This window comes from Rhinopithecus roxellana, chromosome 20, assembly GCF_007565055.1.
Source record: "Rhinopithecus roxellana isolate Shanxi Qingling chromosome 20, ASM756505v1, whole genome shotgun sequence".
Classification (NCBI taxonomy): Eukaryota; Metazoa; Chordata; class Mammalia; order Primates; family Cercopithecidae; genus Rhinopithecus; species Rhinopithecus roxellana.
The window spans coordinates 8,235,879-8,258,722 of record NC_044568.1 but is presented as its reverse complement, the minus strand read 5'-3'; the positions used below and the strand labels follow the sequence as shown (position 1 = coordinate 8,258,722).

Here is a 22,844-nt window from a genome sequence, read left to right as displayed (position 1 = left end):
CTTTGGGAGGCCGAGGCTGGTGGATCACCTGAGATCAGGAGTTCAAGACCAGCCTGGCCAACATGGTGAAACCCATTTCTACTAAAAATACAAAAAATAGCCGGGCATGATGGCGGGTGCCTGTAAGTCCCAGCTACTCGAGAGGAGGAGGCACGATAATCGTTTGAACCCGGGAGGCGGAGGTTGCAGTGAGCCGAGATTGCGCCATTGCACTCCAGCCTGGGCGAAAGAGCGAGGCTCTGTCTCAAAAAAACACAACAAACTACACTCTAGACTGGGCGACACAGCAGGACCCTGTCTTAAACAAACCCCATTTGTAACTGCCGCTAATTGGACTATACTTCTGGTGGGCCATCGTCAAGCTTTGGGCTTGAATAAACCCTATACTTAATACTATTTTCTCAACCTCGTTATTTAAGGTTGACAAGAGCCATTGGGTTATATAGATGTGCTGCAATCTACGTAGTAGGCACACTCGCGGGCTCAACCTCAGCTGTTTGGGATAGTTTCCTGATTCTGTTTCTTAAAATTAGCAGTTTCAGCCTGGCTGGATGACTCACACCTGCAATCCCTGGAAAGCTGCTTGAGCGCAGGAGTTCCAGACCAGCCCAAGCATCAAAAGGAGACCTCATCTCTGAAAAAATAAAAAAATTTAGCTAGGCATGGTGGCGCGCCAGGAGGTTGCGGCTGCAGTGAGGCATGATTGTGCTACCGCACTCCAGCATGGGCAACAGAGCAAGATCCTCTCCCTAAAAATAAAACAAACAAAATAAAGATGCGCACTTTCATGAGTAATGTGGGTTGGAGGATAGGAACAGGAATCCAACACATTCTCTGCCCGCCTCAGCACCTTGACTATTGAAGTTACGTTTATCTCCCCGGTCCTAGCACCCACAGCAGCACCTGGAATATAGTCGGGCAAGAGTGTGTGGACTGCATGAATGTAAGCTCCACGAGGCCGCGTGTCGCCACGCTGCCAGCTCGATGCTCCGTACGTAAAAGACACTCACTAAAGCTTTGCGGAATGAATGGGCGAAAAAAGCGAAACAGAAACCACGCCTTTACTAAAATGGCAGCCCGGGTTCCCTTTACCAAGATGGCTGCCGGCCCGCGTGGACAGACGGGCGGTGGGCGCGGGCGTGGCAAGAGAGGGCGTGGCAAGAAGGCGGGGCCTGTGGGAGCCGTCAGGTGCGGCCCCGCCCTCCACCCTCCGCCCGCTCCTCCCGCTCGCCCCGCTCGATTCCGGATTGGTCCGGTTCCAGCGCCGCAGCCCGGCGGCCGCGCTGTGGGGCCTCCCGGCGCTCGCCACTTCCGGCGCGTTGGGGCTGTTGGTCGGGGGCGGCTGCGCGGTACTAGCGGGCGGCTCCAGGGCGGGTGCTAGCAGGGATGCTCTGGGGGGCGGCGGCAGCGGCCGTGTGGGCTGAGGCTGCTAGGACAGCGCGGGTCCCCGGGCCTCTCCCCTGAGCCGGCCGCCTGGGCCGCGCAGTCGAGGCCCGTCAGCCTCCGCCCCTTCAGCCTCGGGGCCGGGCCCGCCGCCACCTCTGCCCGCGGAGGCCGGGGAGCCCCTGCCTGGGCCCGCAGCTTCCCCCGCGGGGGTCGGGCCCGGGCGGGGGTCCCGAGCCACCGCCCTCCTCGCCGGCATCCGAGTCTCATTTCCTGCTTTTTCAGTCTCCTTGGGGAGGGGCGGGTGGGTCTGGATGAATTGTCTCAGGGCCCCCCGATGAGGCGACCTGGGCGGCCCTGCCCTTTTTAGAGGGTCCCCTCGGGGCCCGGTGGGGAAGGGGTTGTCTTTGCATGGGTGGGGGACTTCCCGAGTCTGCCGGGACCATGACCTGAACTGTGGGAGCGGGACGTGTCCGAAGCCCAAGAACCAGCTCATCTGAGCCGCCCCCTCCCCGGCCAGCATGGTAAGTGGGATTGGAGCCCCTTTCCCTCCTGGGGTGCCCTACCGGAGGGGTGAGAATGGGCCCCGGGGTTGCTGAACCATCGCTACTCTCCCCATGGCGGGGAGAGGCGCGTGCGGAGCCTGGCCGGTGACACATGCGTGCAGAGTGTGCAGCCCCGGCCCTGTGCTCCCATCCCCCCAGGGATGATGGCTCAGGCCTGGGAGGGCCCTGGGAGCGCTGTAGGCACAACCCTTGCATCTGGTGTTTGCCTCCTGCAGCTCCTCCGGACAATAACTATCGTTTATTGAGGGCTTACTACTTGGCAAGGCCCTGCGCGAAGTGATTGGCGTGCAGTAGTATTTAATGATCACACCAATCCTCTGTTCGGAAGTGGGGAGACCGAGGCACGGAGCAATTCATTCTCCAGCTCAAGGTCAAGCGACTTGTTAACAGTGTTAAGATTTGAACCTAGGCATCTCTAATACACTTAGAGAGCTGGGTGATTGTAGGAGAAACGTCTCATCCAGGTGTAGGTTTATATATGGAGAGACAGAGAGGGATTTACAGAGGTCACTTGCGCAGGTGATGGCAAGGTCAGGAATGGTCAGGATCTTTTGACACTGAGGCTGCTATTCTACATGCTCTGAACTCTGCTGAAGATACCTTCCACGTTTTCTAGACCGATAGATACTTTCACTACTCCCCTAAATGTGTGTACCCACATCTCTTTGTTAAGCATTTGTCTTTTTGCTCTTGTAATTATTTCTGAGCCTTATCCATCTATTGCGGTAGACACAGCTACCTCAAAGACCAAATTGTCTGAACCCCTTATCTGCCCCAGCTCTTGGCACATAGTAAGCCCTTAGTGAGTACTGGATCACCCAGCCTGTGGTTGAACACCTCGAGGGTTGGAGCTGTTCTCCTCAGTTTCACCCATTTTACCCCTGCCAAGTTAGTGGTGTAATAGAGAAAGGGACATAGCTGTAGTTTTCGTGATACAGACCTTAAGGCCTGTGGAATTTTCGAAACATTCAAAGGGCCTGTGGGTAGTGTGTAGGTCCTGAGATATGGAGCTTACAGCCAGCTGGATAAAGTACACCATTAATGCTGAGCAGCACCGTACAGTATATGCTGTACGTATAGTGTATGTGTTTTATTATTACTATTTTTTTTGAGACAGAGTCTTGCTTTGTTTCTTAGGCTGGAGTGCAGTGGCACATTCATGGCTCACTGCAGCCTCGACCTCCTGGGCTTAAGCAGCCCGCCCACCTTAGCCTCCCAAATAGCTGGGACTACAGGTGTGCGCCACCATGCCTGGCTAATTTTTTGTGCAGATGAGGTCTCACCATGTTTCCCAGGCTGGTCTTGAACTCCTGAGCTCAAGTGATCCGTCCTCCTCAGCCTCCCAAAGTGCTGGGATTACAGGCGTGAGCCACCATGTACAGCTGAGTCTATATATTTTAACATATGTATTACAAAGTATGAATTGTGCAAATCAGTTAAGCTCTCAGTTCCAATTTCCTCAACTATGAAATTTGGGGATAGGAATTATCTAAATAATAATCTAGAGGTATGAGGTATAGCATTTAGTGCCTGATGAAAGTAGCACTCATTCCTTCCTTCATTTATTCTTTCAGTATACTTTTTTTTTTTTTTTTTTTTGAGATGGAGTTTAGCTCTTGTTGCCCAGGCTGGAGTGCAGTGGTACAGTTCAGCTCACTGCAACTTCTGCTTCCTGGGTTCAAGTGATTCTCCTGCCTCAGCTTCCTGAGTGGCTGGGATTATAGGCATGCGCCACCATGCCCGGCTATATTTTGTGTTTTTAGTAGAGATGGGGTTTCACCATGTTGGTCAGGCTGGTCTCGAACTCCTGACCTCAGGTGATCCACCCGCTTCAGCCTCCCAAAGTGCTGGAATTACAGGCATGAGCCACCATGCCCGGCCTCAATATACTTTTTAAGTTGTGTTTTTTTAATTGTAGTAAAATATACATAATTAAAATTTGGCATTTTAACCATTTTTAAGTGTGCTGTTCAGTGACATTAAGAACATTACATTGTTTTGCAGCCATCACCACCATCTATCTCCAAAGATTTTTTTCCCAAAACAACCTATACCCCTCTTTTTTCAGTTTCTCCCCCACCCAACTTTAGTTTCTCTTTCTATGAATTTGACTACTTTAGGTAGTTCATATAAGTGGAGTCATGCAGTATTTGGCCTGTTGTGACTGGCGTATTTCACATGGTACAGTGTTCTCGAGTTTCATCCATGTCATGGCGTGTGTCAGACCTTCCTTCCTTTTGAAGGCTGAATTCCATTGTGTGTATGTGCTACATTTTGTATATCCTTTCATCCTTCAGTGGATACCTGGGTTGCTTCCACCCTTTGGCTATTGTGAATAATACTGCTGTGAATATGGGTGTATAGATCTTACAAGTGAATTTTCAGTAGCCACCATATACCAGGGCCTAGGGCATGTACAGATGAACAAGACACACGTTCCTCCCCTTGGGAAACTTATAGCATTGCTTTAGGACCCTTGGACAGAATTTTGTTATTGACTGAGCTAGCCCAGCACCCTTGTATTCAGGTTTCATTTTAGTTGACAGTCAGTAGAGCATCATGGGAATGACCACCTTTGAGTAATGAACTGTAAAGTAGTTGGCTTCATGAACCCCATGTGCATTTTTTCTGAGGTATATTGCAAGTCAAAGTTTTTGTCACCTAGATCTCAGTTATTTAAGTACACAGGGGGTGGCCATAGTTGATGTGAATAGGATTGTCCTTTTTGTGTCACTTGACACAGTAGTTCATCTGTAGGTATCCCAGGGTCAGGAGCTTGGGTGGGGTAGGCCCTGTCCCCCAAAGGTAAGGAAACTATTGCCTGGCTGGTGTCTTACAGGCGGAGGGTCTTTACCCTGGGATCCCAGCTCTTTAATTCCAGGAAATTATTTCCTCTCCATTTCTTGCTGACTTAACATTTTTACTTTTAAGGGTATTAGTTGGCATAAGTTTGAGCCTTTTTAATATCTTCTTTTTAAATCTTCAACTCTAATAAGACTTGAAAGTGGCGTAATGTGATAAAGACTACCACTTATTAAGCATCTTTGATGTGCTGGCTATTCTTCACTCATTATTTTTTTTTTTTCTCTCTTTTTTTTTTGAGATGGAGTCTCGCTCTGTCATCCAGGCTGGAGTGCAGTGACGCAGTCTTGGATCACTACAACCTCTGCCTCCTGGATTCAAATGATGCTCCAGCCTTAGCCTCCCGAGTAGCTGGGATTACAGGCATCTGCCATCACTCCCGGCTAGTTTTTTTTTTTTTTTTTGTATTTTTAGTAGAGATGGGGTTTTACCAGGTTGGCCAGGCTGGTCTCAAACTCTTGACCTCAGGTGATCCAGTCGCCTCGGCCTCCCAAAGTTCTGGTATTATAGGCGTGAGCCTCTGCGCCTGACCTACTTTTTCTCTTAGACATTCAGTATCAGTAAACTCCACCAACTCTGCTAGGTTCCACTATGGCTGTTCCTGCTGGAGTGGGAGATGGACAGACCTGTTCTAGGATTCCTGGTTGACAAATGGTGGAGTTGGCATTTAGACCCCAAGTGCTCTACTCCGGAGCCTGTGCTCTTTTGGTGCTGCTTCGTGGGAAGGAAGATCAGGAGAGTCCTCCACCTGTATTTTGTTTGCTTAGAGAGATAGTGGTGGGGCATAGGGAGCATGGGGAATTTCGCTTACACTATCCCTCTTGACCTTCACATTCAGAACCAGTTTAAAAAGATTTATAGTTGCAGTATAGAATTACAGGAAGAGCTAGCATACTTTAACTGAATTTGATTAAATCATTTTTGGTTGCATTCCCATGGATTCTTAAGTGGTGTGACATGTTAGAGGTTCCCACTATTTTGCTGAGAAATTGTTACTTAGTATTGAGTGAGCTGTTGCTTAGTATGAAAATTGTGTGCAAAATTGAGTTCTTTTTTAGTTGCTTAGAAATTGAATTGCCTGATAAGGTTTCTTTTCTTTTTTCTGTTTTTTTTTGAGACGATGTCTTGCTCTTTCACCTAGGCCGGAGTGCAGTGGCGCGATCTCGGCTCACTGCAACCCCTGCCTCCCAGGTTCAAGTGATTCTCCTGCCTCAGCCTCCTGAGTAGCTGGGATTACAGGCATCCACCACCATACCTGGCTAATTTTTGTATTTTTTAATAGAGGTAGGGTTTCACCACGTTGGTCAGGCTGGTCTCAAACTCCAGACCTCAGGTGATCCGCCTGCCTCGGCCTCCCAAAGTGCTGGGATTACAGGTGGGAGCCACCGCACCTGGCCTTATTTTGTTAATATCAATTACCATGAGTGGCCCCTATAATGGAGGCAGAATCAGAACTGAACTTTAGCCACTCGCATGGCATGTCATTTACTTATTCACCCACAGCATTGCATTGTACCCCTGAGAGGTAGGAAGAAGACTTGGTGTAGGGAGATGGCAGGGAAAGGTTCAGTGGTACCCAGAGGTTTTGTATGTCAGTCACAGCATTAGAGATAGTCTGGAGAAAAAATTACCTTTCAAGAAATGACTTGAATAGCTTCTGAAAAAATTAGTGTATGATATGGTTCAAATCACCTGATAAAACCAAAATGTGGTCAGCAAAATTAATGTAGTATAAAGAAATAAGTAGATTAAGCCAGAGTTTTTGTTATTGGTTTTTATTTTTATTGTATATTTATTTTTTGAGACAGGGTCTTACTGTGTTGTCCAGGCTGGGGTGCAGCACCTCAGTCACAGCTCACAGCAGACTCAATCTCCTGGTCTCAAGCAATCCTGCCACCTCAGCCTCCTCAGTAGCTGGGACTACAGGCCCATGCCACCATGCCCAGCTAACTGTTTTATTTTTATTTTTTGTAGCGAGTGGGGGTTGCTTTGTTTCCCAGCCTAGTCTTGAACTTCTGACCTCAAGCAGTCCTCTTGCCTCAGCCTCCCAAAGTACTAGGATTACAGGAGTGAGCCACTACACTAGGCCAAATAATCATGAAATAATGTATTGACTTCTTGCTATGAAGTTTACAACCCTAGGTGCTGTGGTTACAATATAACAATATAATAGTTAATATGTATGTGTGTGTGTGTGTGTGTGTGTATGTATATGTATGTGTATATATTGCTTTCTGTATGCCAGGGATCTTCCATCTATGACCCAGTTCCCATCCCAAACAACTCCAGGAGGTAGAGGCAGTTTTTTTTTTTTTTTTCTTTTTTGAGACAGTCTTGCTCTGTCACCTAAGCTGGAGTGCAATGGTGTGATCTCGGTTCACTGCGGTCTCCACCTCCTGGGTTCAAGTGATTCTCCTGCCTCAGCCTCCTGAGTAGCTTGGACTACAGGTGCGCACCACCACGCCTGAATAATTTTTGTATTTTTAGTAGAGATGGGGTTTCGCCATGTTGGCCAGGCTGGTCTTGAACTCCTGACCTCAGATAATCCACCCGTCTGGGCCTCCCAAAGTGCTGGGATTATAGGCGTGAACCACTGTGTCTGGCTTAAAGGCAGTTTTAATTTCACGTTTTATAGCTGACATTCAGTGCACTGAGAGGTTAGGCAACTTCCCAAGGTCACACAGCGAGTCAGTGCTCATACCCGTTACACTTCCAGGGTAATATTTAGTACTGCCCCTGCCCTCTGGGAGTCAGTTTAGTGGGGAAGATAAGACAACATACTCTGAAAACACAAGAGACTGTGATACAGGTGATAGTAGAAGAATGTGTTGATGCAAAGGGGCATTGGTACAAAGATTGCATAGGTACCGACCTGAGAGAGATTGGCTGAGAAGAGTCAGGGAAGTCTTCCCAGGAGGGGATATTTGAGTCTTGAAGGATAAAGAAGAGTTTGACACTGGGACAAAGAAAGGGCCTTTTAAGTGAAAGTTTCTTGCAGACAGTTACAAAGGTCAGATATATAGCAACAAAGATAATAGGAAATGATAAGTGTGAAGTGAGAGTGAAGGAAATAAACGTTTGTTGGGTGCGTAGGACTTTCTAGGGCTTTATATGCATAGCTATGCACATATATACATATGGTACACAAACATGATTCTTTTTTTTAATCTGAAACCGTAACTCCTACTTTCCTGGCCAGTTATTGCTCTATTTCTCTGTTCCCCTTTGCAACAAAACCCCAGGAAAGAGTGGCCTGTACTTGGTCTCTAATTCCTCACTTTCCCTTTCGCTCATTAATTTTAGACATAGGCTCTCGCTCTGTCGCCCAGGCTAGAGTGCAGTGGAGTGACCATAGTTCACAGCAGCCTCGAACTCCTGGGCTCAAGGGATCCCCCTGCTTAGGCCTCCCAAAATGCTGGGATTATAGGTGTGAACCCCCACACCTGGCATTATTCTCTTTTAATCTCACTTATCAAGGTCCCTCCCACCAGTGTTGCTAAATCCAGTGGTTAGCTCCCATTCCCCATCTTATTGGATCTGTCAGTAGCATCAGACAAGTTGAGTACGCCGTCTGCAGTTCAGCCTTTCGTCACTTGGCTGCTGAGACACTAAGGTGTGTTCTTCATTTTCCTCCTGTAGTGCAGGTTGTTTCTCATCTCATAGCCGGAACACTCTAGGCCTCGAACTTAGTGTCTTAATCCGGACACCTGTAATCCAACATCTCTCTCCTCAGCTCCGATTCTTTAGTCTCCAGCTGCCTGCTTGACATCCAAGCTGGTTTGTGAGACGACGGGTCACATCTCCCCTCTAGCTCGGCTCCTTTAGCTAGCTCGGCTCCTTTAGCTCTCACTGGCTTTGCTGCAGCTCCCTTGGCCTTCTTACTGCTCTTCAGACCTTTTGGGCATGTTCGTGCTCCAGGCCTTTGGCCTGGCTCCCTGCCTCTGCTTGGACCATGCTCTCCCTGAGAATCTGCTTGACTAAACCTTTTAAGCCTCAAGAGTCACTTTTCCAGTGGGGCCTGTCATCACCACCCTGTTTAAAATGGTGATGCCACTTCAGCACTTCCAGTCCCTCACATCCTGCTTTACCTCTTTTTGTACAATTTTTTAACATTTTATATACTCTGTTATTAATGAGGTCGTTATTTTGTTGTCTCCTGCTAAAATGTTAGCTCTGTAAAGCTAGGGAATCTCTCATTTTTTTTTTTTTCATGTATCCCAAGAGTCTAGAGCAATTCTTGGCATAGTGGGCAATTAAATTGTGGTAGGGATGTTGTTGAGGTCTTGTGTGTTCAAAGGGAGCTTTAGGGAGGGAGTAAACTAGGCTCTCTAGCATGGATAGAAGTTTTGGAAGAGAAGGGTTTGAAGAAGCAGTTGGAGAGAAGGCTATCGAGGTAGTTTGTGGCTAGATGATGGAGGGTCTCCACTACTACCCTAGGGAGTTTGGCTTTCTTTTTTTGGATGATTTTTCCTTAAAGGAAACTCAATCTGCTGTGTGTAGGTTAGTTGCAGGAAACCAGATGTTACACCATGCCTGTGTGGATGTGACAAGGGCCTGCCTGTTCTTGCATGTGTAATTAGTGGTTGAGAGGAAGACCTGGGCAAGGGAGTTGTCACTTAAAACTGATTCCAGAGTTAAGAGATGAGGAAGAAGGAAAAGCACAAGCTGATTTTGGAAGCCTGTAGCCTGGTGATTGGGAGTAGTAGAAAGTTTTAATCAGTTGGTGATTTGGATTTGGTAGGAATGGAAGCGATAACAGGTAAATTGATGGGAAGAGATGACAGGAGATGGGCCATGTGCTGATGAAATATGGGACGTGGCTATCTCTGTAGGTAGGTGAACAGTTGTGGCACTGTGGAGATGAAGGTAGTTGGCCCTGGGCAACTCATGTTGCCCAGGCTGGCCTTGAGCCACTGGGCTCAAGTGATCCTCCAGCCTCAGCCTCCCAAAGTGATAGGATTATAGGCGTGAGCCCCTGTGCCCGGCCAGCAGACTGACTTTTTTTCTTCACTGCTTTTCAAGATTATGTGTATCCTGTGTGTGCTGAGTTCTGTTTAATGCATATTTTCAATCCTTAGGTCATTTGACCTCTCTGTGTGGCCTTTGGCAGCCACTGATCTCCTTTTCTTCCCTTGAAACACTTTTCTTCTTGGCTCCTGTGGCATCCATGATATTAGTCTCTTGGTTTAGCCTCCTGTGGCTTCAGCTATGACCCGTGTACCAGTGAAAACTAAACCCTTACCAGCTGTAGATATCCAGTGTTCTGACAACATCAAATTAAATGTGTCTTAAACCAAATCCATCATCTTCCTCTCAGTTTAGTGCCTCCTCTGCTGTGCCCTGATTCTGTTAATGACCTCATTTTCTAACTAGTCAAACGATTAACCTGAGTCATCTTTAACTTCCTCTTCTACAAGCCCCCCTGCTTCCAGACCTGTTGATGCTGCTGCTAACTTATCTGTGTCCTGACCCTGACCTTTCCCTCCATTCCCTCTGCTTTGATCAGGCTGTCATTGTCTCTTGCTTTGGTTGTTGCTATCATGACCAGTCCTCTTCCAGGTTCTGCGTCCCTGTGTCCATCTTCCGTACTGCTGAGCTGCCTTCTAGAGTTCAGGTGTGATCATGCCACGTGAACCCCAGTCATTCAGAGCAGAGGGTTCCCACTGTTGTTAGAGACCAAGTTTTCAACTTGGGCCATGAATTTTAAGTTTCTTACTTACTTTGAGGTCTCTTAGTAAGGATGAAGATGGTTCATTAAATACTTAAAGTGATTTATTTGGAGTGTCTTTGAAAGACTTCCCAAATTACACCTTGTTTTCCAGCCACAGCAAGCTATTTGTCATTCCCAGAACACTCAGTGCACTTTCATACTTGTCTGCCTTTACTCATGCTGTTCCCTGTGCTCTAGTGCCCTTTTTTTTTCTTGCAAGTGAAACTTACGTGACATCTCAAGGTTGCCATAAACATTGCCTCTCTGAGGCTTTCCAGCTGCTAGTTTAACATAGGTCACCTTCCGTTATAGTTTGGTATTTTTTTGGCTTTTATTATTTTGAGTTATTTGTTTTTGTTAATATAAGAATGACAAGACTTCCTCCTCCTTCTCCTCCTCCTCCTCCTCCTCCTTCTTCTTCTTATTATTTTTGAGACAGGGTCTTGCTCTGTTGCCCAGGTTGGAGTGCAGTGGCGCGATCTTGGCTCACTACAAGCTCCGCCTCCCGGGTTCAAGCGATCCTCCTGCCTCAGCCTCCCAAGTAGCTGGGACTGCAGGTGCACGCTGCCATGCCTGGCTAATTTTTTGTATTTTTAGTAGAGACGGGGTTTCACCATATTAACCAGGATGGTCTTGATCTCCTGACATCGTGATCCTCCCGCCTCGGCCTCCCAAAGTGCTGGGATTACAGGCATGAGCCACTGTGCCCAGCCAAGACTACATTCTTACAGTAAGTGTCAGACAGTTCAGAAGTTTCAAGAGCAAAATGTGGAACTCTTGCCTCCTTCCCTGTTCCCTCCTCCTCCTCCCCACTCCAAGCCTGGGAGTGAGGAGGATTAGTTCTTTCTCTTTAAGAGCCCATAGCAGAGTGCGTCTGACTCTGCTTTGCCTCTCTAGTGCCTAGTGAGCATTCAGCAGATACATGAGTAATTAAGAGTCAGGTGTAAAAATAAACCCAAGCAGGTCAGGGTGGGCCCTTGAGGTTAGTAAACGATAGTAGTAGTATTTGGAGAGGGTGGTAAGATTGAAATAGAGTATGAATGCAGTAAACACCTTGTATTTCCAAAATCCATGCAACCAGCAAGCTCAGATAACTGTATTTTTCACCCTGGTGGATGGAGATGGGTAGCAGGTGAGCAAGGGAAGTTGTTAGAACAAGTGCTGGGAGGGGGGGTGGTGTGCTTACTGGGGAGCCCCAAAGCTATTTGCTACTAGAAGAACCACGGAGGAACAATGAAAAGAGTAGGAGTGGGGTGAGGTGAGGTCCTTGTAGATCTTAACCAAAGAAAGACACAGGGCAGAGAAGTGAGGGGGTGAAAGAGGCTAATGGGAAGGGAAGGAAATGGGTGTAGAGGGAGAAAAGGTCTGTGTTTCATAATTGCACTCTGTGCGAGTTATCGTTAAGGGACTCTCATGCATACTACGTAGGGTCCTTGATTTACTCTCACAGCCACCCTGCCAGGTAGGTATTATGTTCCCATTTTATAGTTGAGGAGGATAAGGACGCTGAGGCCCAGGATGGGTAATGCTAAGTAACTTGTCCAAAGTTACCTACTGTTCTCTTCAGCTGGGCTAAGAAAATAAAAAAACAAAAAAACGGAAATCAGAATTACCTAGTGAGTTGACAGAGCCAGGATTCAGTTCTAAGATTCCAACTCCAAGGCCTGTGTTTTTTCTAGATCACTAGGTTTCTTTTTTATGATAAGGAGTCTTTATCTGTTGCCCAGGCTGGAGTGCAGTGGTGCGATCTTGGCTCACTGCACTCCAGCCTGGGTGACAGACAAGACTCCGTCTCAAAAAAAAAAGAGGGCACAGTGGTAGCTGGTCCATATTACAGGACATCAACAAAAAGGAAGATTGCTTGATTTCTTTGAGTTTCAATTCAGGTAAGCCCATTAGGCTTAGCATATACAATAGGTTAATTTCCATTAGAGCAGCCTACTGCTGTTTATATGAAGGTTATAATGAAAAAGATCTCTGGTCTAGGGCTCCCTGAAAAGTTAAAGGTGTTTTATGAGACAAATGGAGCTGGAAGAAAAATCGTTGGTTTCTAAACTGACCAAAAATCAGACCTGAGAAGTTCTGTCCTTTCCTTTCCCTTTCCCTTTCTTTTTTTGAGCTAGAGTCTCCCTCTGTTTTGCCCAGGCTGGGACATAGTGGCGTGATCTTGGCTCACTACAACCTCTGCCTCTGGATTCAAGCGGTTCTCCTGCCTCAGCCTCCCAAGTTGCTGGGATTACAGGTGCCCACTACCATGCCTGGCTAATTTTTGTATTTTTAGTAGAGACAGGGTTTCACCATGTTGGGCAGGCTGGTCTTGAACTCCTGACCTCAGGTAATCCACCCGCCTTGGCCTCCCAAAGTGCTGGGATTATAGGAGTGAGCCACCATGCCTGGCCCAGGGAAGGCCTTTTAAAAAATTCATGAGGAGGCCAGATGCGGTGGCTCATGCCTGTAATCCCAGCACTTTGGGAGGCCAAGGTGGGCGGATCACAAGGTCAGGCGTTGGAGACCAGCCTGGCCAAATAAGTGAAACCCTATCGCTATTAAAAATACAAAAATTAGCCAGGTGTGGTGGCGGGTGCCTGTAATCTCAGCTACTTGGGAGGCTGAGGCAGGAGAATCACTTGAACCCAGGAGGTGGAGGTTGTAGTGAACTGAGATTGCACCATTGCACTTTAGCCTGGGTGACAGAACAAGACTCTGTGTCAAAAAAAAAAAAGGCCGGGCAAAGGCCGGGCACGGTGACTAATGCCTGTAATCCCAGCACTTTGGGAGGCCGAGGTGCGCAGATCACCTGAGGTCAGGAGTTTGAGACCAGCCTGACCAACATGGCGAGACCTGTCTCTACTAAAAAAATACAAAAATTAGCTGGATGTGGTGGCGTGCACCTGTAATCCCAGCTACTCAGAAAGCTGAGGTAGGAGAATTGCTTGAATCCGGGAGGCGGAGGTTGTAGTGAGCCAAGTGCTTTGTTATTGTCCAGGAAATTATTCATCCACATTTTGTTTTTAGAGAAGGATAAATTGAGTGATCTATCAAGGATTTTTTTATTTGTTTTTTTATGTCATCAGGACCTCCTGAGGCTGTGTCACAGGCTCATGTCCTTTTAAATAAAACATTTTTTATAAAAAGGGTTTATTTAATTTCGTTTTTTTGAGACGGAGTTTCACTCTTGTTGCCCAGGCTGGAGTGCAATGGCATGATCTCAGCTTACTGCAACCTCCGCCTTCTGGGTTCAAGCAATTCTCCTGCCTCAGCCTCAAGTAGCTGGGATTACATGCGGCACCACGCCCAGCTAATTTTTATATTTTTAGTAGAGACAGGATTTCACCATGTTGTCCAGGCTGGTCTCGAACTCTCAACCTCAGGTGATCTGCCCACCTTGGCCTCCCAAAGTGCTGGGATTACACATGTGAGCCACTGCGCCTGGCCGGATTTATTTATTTTAAGTATGTAATTTTGAGATAATGTAAGACTTATAGAAGAGTTGCAGAAATAGTATAGGGAGTTTTTGTATGCTCTTCTCCCATAGGTACTTACTAACAAACAAAAAACAAAACTGCAGCAGCCAAGCTCTCCAACATTTGTGACCAGCAATTTATTTTTTTTAAAATGTCTTTTTTTCTTTTTTTTTAATTTTTAAATTATTGTTTTTTCTTATGTCAGCATATGATCTTGCTATGTTGCCCAGGCTGGTTTTAAAATCCTGGACTCAAGCAATCCTCCTGCCTTGGCCTCCCAAAGTGCTGGGATTACAGGTGTGAGCCATTGTTCCTGGCCTTGTGACCAATAATTTAGCTCAGTTTCTGTGCCTTCTTCATTCTAGTACTGCTAGACAATTAAAGTAGGTATTGATGCTACTGTAGAAACACAAAATCATCTCTGCCACTTCTTGATTTTGCTTAGTTGTTATTATCCTGATTATAAAAATTATTTTGAACTCTGTAGAATATTTGATAACTTAAAAAAAAAAGAAATTACTACCATTGGATTCAATCTCTAATAACATTTTGATTTGCTTCCTTCTTGTCTTTTTTCCTGTTTACTTTTTAAATATAGTTGAGATTACACTGTAAATGCACTTTTTTCTTCTGCCTTTTCCACTTTATAGCATAAGTGGCTTTTCAGATCATTAAATATTTTATAAATATTTGCAGTGGCTTTATAATACCGCATTGCATGGATTCTTAAGCAGTTCTTTGTTCTGTTTTTTTTTGCCATGGTAAATAATAATGTGATTAATGTCTTTGCGAAAAGCTTTGTATGTATTTTAGAAAATTGCCTTAGGATAGATTCCCAGAAAGGCCCAAGGGTCTGAGTGCTGTGTTTTTTTAGATGTAGTCTGAACAATTTTCTTTTTTTTTTTTTAAGACAGAGTCTGTCTGTGTTGCTCAGGCTGGATGGAGTGCAGTGGCACGATCTCGGTTCACTGCAGCCTCCACCTCCCGGGTTCAAGCAGTTCTCCTGCCTCAGCCTCCCAAGTAGCTGGGACTACAGGCACCCACCAGCACGCCTGGCTAATTTTTTTTTTTGTTTTTAGTAGAGTGGAGTTTCACTATGTTGGCCAGGCTGGTCTTTAACTCCTGACCTCGTGGTCTGCCCGCCTTGGCCTCCCAAAGTGCTGGGATTATAGGCGTGAGCCACTGCGCCCAGCCTAGTCTGAACATTTTTAAGGCTCTTCATCACATGTTTTCCAGAAAGGTTACTTGAGGTTTTTCTTCCCATCAGCTATAGATAAATATACTCATCAGCATTGGATAATCTTCAGAAAATTGTTGCTAATTTAATAGGTTAAATAATGGCTTCTCATTATTGTTCCTCAGTATCTTTTTCTGTGTGTTTATGTAGGAAACTTACCAACAAGTTAGATTTTATTTTTTGTCTGTTTATAGGAGACAGATCCCTTAAGCTTTATTTAGGTATCCCTTATATTTACATTAATGTATTAGAAATAGTGTCTTAACATATTTTTTCCAGTCTTAAGTTAGTTACTTTTCAAAAAGCTATAGTAAAATGCACATTTTTTTTTTTTTTTTTTGAGCCAGGCTAAAGTGCAGTGGCGTGATCTCAGCTCACTGCAACCTCTGCCTCCCGGATTCAAGCGATTCTCCTGCCTCAGCCTCCCGAGTAGCTGGGATTACAGGCATGAACCACCATGCCCGGCTAATTTTTGTATTTTTAGTAGAGATGGGGTTTCACCATGTTCGCTAGGCTGGTCTTGAATTCCTGACCTGAAGTGATCTACCCGCCTCGGCCTTAAAATACTACATGTTTTAGTCTGTTTTGTGTTGCTGAAGGAGTATTTGAAGCTGGGTAGTTTGTAAAGGGAAAAGGTATATTTGGCTCCCAATTTTGGTGGCTGAAAGGTTCAAGATAGGGCATGTGGTAAGGGACTCAGGCTACTTCCACTCCTGGTGGCCGGTGAAGGGGAATCTGTGTGCAGAGATCACAGGGCGAGAGAGGAAGGATGAGAGTGAGAGGAGAGGCACCAGGCCCTTTCAAACAGCCAGCTCTCAGGAACTAGGCGAGTGAGAGTTTACTTACCCTCACCCCCCAACTCCTTGCCAGGGAGGGCATTAATCTATTCATCAGGATCTACCCCCATGACCTAAACACCTCTCATTAGGCCCTGCTTCCTACATTGGGGATCAAATTTTGACATGAGATTAAGTGGAGACAAACCACATCCAGACTATAGCAACACATAACATAAAACGTCACCCTTTTAAAGTATGCAGTTCAGTGACATTAAGTGCATTCACCATGTTGTGCAAGAGTCACCACTCGAGTTTCACACTTTTTCATCACTTCAGAGGAAACCTGTACCCATTAAGCAGTCATTCCCCTTTCTCCCTCACCCCAGCCCCTGGTGACCACAAATCTGCTTCCTATCTCATGAATGTGCTTATTCTGGATATTTTATGTAAATTATCATACACTATATGATCCTTCCTTATCTCCTAATACATAAAAAGATGATGTAGATTAAGTAAAAGTTGAATTGAATCTATATTTTGAAAATTGAAATCCATCTATGACAACAGTCTTGAATTCAGCATATTTAATTGCCCAGGATGTCCCATGCCCCAGCCACTAGGAAGAAATAGTTTATACCAATAGTTACTGCCAGTGGACAGAGGGTTATAGACGTTGGGGTAGGATGGAACCTAAAATAGAGACAAAGATGGAAAAAGTATGGGGCTTGGAGAGTGAAAGGCAGTGAATGGCAGGCAGCACATTCCATAGTGGAATAAACAGGAAACTTGTAGGTATTTACCTTGATTCGGAGTGCAAATTGGAGAACTTGCAGGTAAGTGCAAGTTCTTATGTGTTATCAAAAAAATAACCATCCTAAAGAATGAATATGTTTGTGACAGTGTCTAGTACATAAGACTGTAGGAAATGTGCGGAGTTTTGCTTAAGAGCAAGAGTGGTATTTGGGATGACAAGGACAAGCAGAGAAGATCCCCAGGCATCTCTTTCTCAGTGTTTGACATTTTCTTTTTTTTTGAGACTGAGTCTCTGTTACTCAGTCTGGAGTGCAGTGGCGTGATCTCCGCTCACTGCAACCTTTGCCTCCTGGGTTCAAGCGATTCTCCTGCTTCAGCCTCCCGAGTAGCTGGGACTACGGGCTCACGCCACCACACCTGGCTAATTTTTGTAATTTTAGTAAAGACGGGATTTCACCATGTTGGCCAGGCTGGTCTCTAACTCCTGACCTCAAGTGGTCCGCCCACCTCGGCCTCTCAAAGTGCTGGGATTACAGGCGTGAGCCACCACGCCTGGCCATGTTTGACTGGAATTCTTGGGTATGGGGAAATGTGTTTTTAGGTGAGTGGTTTTCATGGTTCTATATATGTATATATATAGCGCTTACTCACTGTTTTTCATAGTTAGAAGGTGTTTCACCGTGTGGATGTACTTTAACCAATCCTGCCTTGATGGAAATTTAAGTTGTCTCCAATCTTTTGTTTTACAAACAGCATTGACATGAAGATCCTTTACACCTAAACTTTGGAGGAAAAATCACCAAAAGTGTATTGCTGGGTGAAGTTGTTGTTGTGTTTGAAATTTGATAAATATTGCTAACTTGTCTTCCCTTAAGGTGGCACCAGTTGTCTTGCCATCTCTGTATGAGAGTGAAAGATGTAATTTCAGTTCATTGTGATCGACGTCATGTTGAAGCCCAGGAGTGAGGAGCTCTGAGGGTGGGGATGGGGGACTACATTAGGCTTCACAGAGGTGGGGACCTTTTAAAGGAGTCAGGAGCATATTAGATAGAGGAAATGGCATGTGTGAAGACATGGAACTGTTATGTGGAGGGGAAAGGGTGAATTTGGGTTTGGCTGAGGCAGAGGATAGGTGGGTGGCTCTGGATGGTGAGGTGGGGAGAGTAAGTCAGCTAGGTTAGGGCCAGGTGATGAAATGGTTTAATCACCCCTGGTGGTCAGGTAGCAAAGACCCCGGGCAGCAGTGGTGATGGGGCTCGCGGTTGAAAGATACTTGAGAGAGAATGTGCAAATCAGTCTTTTTAGCAACCATTTTTTATCCCCCAAAAACTTTCTAGACTTGTTAGAACCAGAATCACAAAGCTGGGAACGGCTTTAGTGCTAGGCTTTTCTGGTGCTCTGTAGGCCCACAGGGATTCTTGGAGGTGTCACGGGTACTAGGTTTGGGAGTACAGACAGGCATTTGAGACCCCCTCCTCTACCCTTATTAATTAAGCAGTTTCTCATTTAGTCTGCTTTACACGCTGGGGTTCTATGCAATATTTCTTTCTTTAAAAAGGAAAAAAGTGTTTGCTGCTAGAATCATGAGTTTAGTCCCAAACTCTTACTGTCCTGAACACACAGATGGAGGCCTGTGGGACATGTTTTCATTCTTACATTCTTCATTTGCAGCAGTGAGAGGTGATTTGTATATAAAAATGAAAGTGAAAAGGCATTTGGCATTCTTGGGATGTTTTTGAGCATTTAGCTAATTTTTTATGTAGGATTTTTATTTTGTTCCTTAAAAAAAAAAAAAAAAAAACTCATTGACTCACCAGTGAAATATCTAGTGAAATAGTTTTGCTCATTTATGGATAAGGGTGCTAAGGGATTTACATCCATTGATGTCATTCCCACAGCTACTTGGTGAGGGAGAGTACTGTTGAAAGTTCTTTTTCCAAGTGAAGAAACGAGCTCCGAGATGTTAGGTAATTTGCTCAGGGGCATGCAGATAAGTAATCAGGAAGTCATCATCAGGTGTGACCTGCCCTGACTCCACAGCCCACACCCTTCAGTTCATATTAAGGCATTCCCAGGACATGTGTACCCAGCCACCTGTTGGGGGTGGAAGGGCCCAGGAAGAAGAAGGGTGTGGGATTTCTGGTCAGTCTTGGCTTTGTGCTGGTGCCTATAGAAGAAGCAGAGCTGCGAGACGGACTGAGTCACTTCTAGCAAAATTGGTTGAGAATCGTGGGACGGGTGATGCATGCTTGCTGTGCGAGGATTGAAGTCTCATTAAAAACCCCATGTAGAGTCATCTTCACTATCCGGGGATGTGAGGAAGGCCAGGGTCCCCGGCTGAGTACCTGTTTCCTTTCACTTGTGCCCCCACTCCTTCCAGAAAGGCACTGTCTCCTTTCCTGCTGCTCACGGTCACCACAGCCACTACTACCACTGTTTTGCCTTTCTAATCCAGTGCCTCGCCAGTGGGGTGAAGGGATGGAACTGGGTATAGTTCCAATATTACAATATCTTTTTTTTGTATTGTATAAGTTATAGTTTATTAGTGGAACCCGGGCACATGAGAGTCCCTGTTTAGAGAGTTGCTTTGCAGCGTGTTCACCCTTTGTGGCTAGTAATGATCTTCAGGGATGGGAGGAGCATTGAGAACCTATTGGCCAGGAAGAGTCACTTCCTCCTGACACAGATCTCTCCTTGTGCAGTGCCCTCACACTTCCTGTGTAATGCGGTGCCTTCAGAGATCCCCCAGCAGCTGCCACCCTGGTCAACGTTATCTATATTTGCAGGGATACTTAAGGACCCTTTGGCAATTGGCAGTGATATCTTGAGAGCCTTTGAGGAATGTGACTGAACATGAATTTAAAAAACGTATAAAGGTGGCACTAGGTGTATTCAGAGGGACAAGCTGGTGGCAACTTAGGGGGACTTGGCCTTTATAAAAGCAGACCCACACATGGAGTTTACGTAAGAAGAACTTACAGTGAGGGAGAGATGACTGTATCAGCCAATATGTGCACAGTGTACACACCTGATTGCTTTCAATATGAAGAATGCTCCAGGAGCTTGCGGGGTTTACCCATAGTTCCACAGACTAGACTCAGTAGAGCCAGGACTGGCTTTAACCTGGCACTTTTTTGCCTGCTGTGCTTGGCCATGTACCCCTCAGTGGCAGCGCTGTTCCCCATTAGAGAAAACCTGTAAGTTTTCTCATTTCTTGTGTAGAGGGTAACCTTCCTGTCCCCTCATTCTTGCTTTAGCCTACATTCAGGGGATTGTTGACTGCACACCAGGTGGGAACAGTATTGGGGCACATTCTTCTGGGCCCGTCTCCACCCTCTCATTTCTTCCTTTCCATAGGGGTGATTTATCTGATTGGTGCACCGGGGAGAGAGCCTCACTCCATTGGTCCACATCTACCAGGTGTGAGGTCACTGCATCAGAACACACAAAGCCTGGCTTTGTGCTTGAACTCTCTCCCCAGCTTATCCTTAAGAGAAGCCTGTCCTCAGCTGTGTCCTGCCTTCCTTTCACCATTCTTTGTCCCTAGGTCTGGAGGCGGGTGGCAAGGCCAACTAGAAATGGGAAGGGCGAGGCACTGCAGCTTTGCCATTGACAAAGAGGATGGTAGACTTTGTTTGCTCTCGGTTTCTTGAGACTTTATGGCAATTGGGTGGAACCTGGAGGGGGTGATTATGCTACCCCAGTTCCCAGTAGTAATGCAGTCTAGAGATTTTTACCGAAGTCAAATAATATTATGGTAACTTTTTTTTTTCTTTTTTTTTTTTTTAAGAGCTGGAGTCTCGTTCTGTCACCCAGGCTGGAGTGCAGTGGCATGATCTCAGCTCACTGCAGCCTCTGCCACCTGGGTTCAAGCGATTCTCCTGCCTCGGCCTCTTGAGTAGCTGGGATTACAGGTGCCCGCCACCACCACTCCTGGCTAATTTTTGTGTTTTTTTAGTAGAGACAGGGTTTTACCATGTTGGCCAGGCTGGGCTCGAACTCCTGACTCAGGTGATCTGCCTGCCTCAGCCTCCCAAAGTGCTGGGATTACAGGCCTGAGCCACCGCGTCCAGCCATTATGTTAACTTACTTAAAATGCCAAGTCTATCTGGGAATAATTCAGGATGAAAGTGGTTTTACAAAAGAGGTTTTACAAAAGAGACTGGCTCTTAAATAGCACAGGTGGTAATTGCAGCTGAAATGAAATTACTCACCTGAGCAGTAGTGTTAATCATCATGTTAGATTTGCAGCATGCTTTTATAGTGGTTTGTCAGTTTCGTACTCATTCATTACCTGATGTCATCCAATGCCAGGTAAAGCCAGCTCATTCATCATCCTTAAAACGCCTGGAGCAGAACCCCTCTGTGCTTCCTCAAGGGGTGTAAGACCTGTCAGTGGGCAAGAGCTCTGGTGGCCTGCCTGTATCTTCACTTGACTTACAGCTGGCTGACTGGGAGGATGCTCTCTTGGCTTCATTTTCCTTGTTGTAGAACAAGATTGGACTTGCTGTGCTCTGGGGTTTGTTTACTTCTGTCTTAAGATTCTGTGATCCTGTTTTAGGATTTCTTGGTAGCATGCCTTGTGTTAATGTGCCCACTAAGTATCTTTTGAGTTTAATACTAGGCATGCAGATATAAACATCCATCCTCCTGGGATATGTACCTGGGAAAGGGAAGCAGATGGGACTGTGAAGAGAGAGCCTATTCTTGGCTGTATTACTCATTTATTTTAGACAGTTTCTTGCAGAATAACTATTTTTATCATTTACTTTTTTGGCTGTTTTAATTAAAGCCTTCTGACTGGAATATAAATAAGTATATAAAATATATGTGTTTTAGCTCCTAGTGGATATGGTTGTTGCCCAACCAGTAGATGCAAACATTTTAATGTCTAGGCTGTGTAACCATGGTGAAAATAAACCTGGCATCTGAGAGAATAATTCCTTCCTATTGTGTCCTTTTCTCCGTTTCTCTTTGCCATATGCCAAGCTAGCTGGGAGCAGCCAGGAACAGCCAGGAGCAAGGTAGAGGGTACCAGCCAGCGGATGGTATTTTAAAAACTGTTTATTTCAAAATGATTTCAAATGGAAAGATTTCAAGGAATAAATGTTACAAAGATCTCTCATACCCTTTACCCAAACTCAACTACCATTAATATTTTGTCCTGTTAACTTTATTATTTGCACATTCCCTCTCTATATGTATATATAGGCATATATGCATGTACATGCATGTACATTCACACACACATGTATTTTTTTCTGAACAATTTTAGAGTAAGTTGTTGTCATGGTCCATTGCCCTGTATTGTGTATTTCTTAATAGGGGCATTCTTCTACATGACTACAGCACAGTTACCATCTTCAGTTAATAGAACATTGATTCAGTACTTTGATCTAAGCTACTACCACCTTTATTCCAGTTTTGTCAGTTGACTCAGTCATGCCTTACATAGCATTTTTTTCCCTCCAGTCCAGGATCAGCCTGTGGTCAGGTGTAGTATTTACTTGTCATGCTCTTTAGTCTTTAGATTTGTTGTCTAAAATTATGGAAATCGGGCTGGGCATGCTGGGTCAGGCCTGTAATCCCAGCACTTTGGGAGGCCAAGGTGGGCAGGATCGCTTGAGGTCAAGAGTTCAAGACCAGCCTGGCCAACATGGTGAAACCTTGTCTCTAATAAAAATACAAAAAAAATTAGCCAGGTGTGGTGGCGGGCACCTGTAATCCCAGCTCCTTGGGAGGCTTAGGCACAATAATTGCTTGAACGGAGGTTGCAGTGTGCTCCAGCTGGGCAATAGAGCTAAACTCAGTCTCAAAAAAAAAAAAAAAAAAAAAAAAAAATTGAAACTGGTGCACTTCTCCATTGGTAGCTAATTGGTGAGTCTTGGTTTTATGAATTCTCCAATAGTACGTGGATGAGTTTTCCCAGTGTAAAACATACCATCCTCTGTATACAAAGATGTTTCCTCTAATTGGTTTCCATGGGGAGAAAATGTGCTGCTTCCACATTATCACTTACCACAGTGGGACCAGTTGAACTTCCTGGCTCAGACACCTGGCAGTCATCTTGCTTCTAACTCTTGGTCCTCA

The 22,844-nt window shown here is 45.6% G+C and overlaps 1 protein-coding gene across 2 annotated transcripts in view; it reads left to right on the top strand.

Annotated features, from left to right (window-relative positions):
* The first annotated feature begins 1,241 nt into the window (after window positions 1-1,241).
* XPO6 (exportin 6) overlaps window positions 1,242-22,844 on the top strand; it is a 114,797-nt gene continuing 93,194 nt past the window's right edge. For both annotated transcript variants that reach the window (XM_010388642.2, XM_010388641.2), the window contains exon 1: window positions 1,242-1,907. In XM_010388642.2, the coding sequence (XP_010386944.1) occupies window positions 1,905-1,907 (3 nt within the window). In that variant the 5' untranslated portion in view covers window positions 1,242-1,904. The remainder of the gene's footprint in view (window positions 1,908-22,844) is intronic.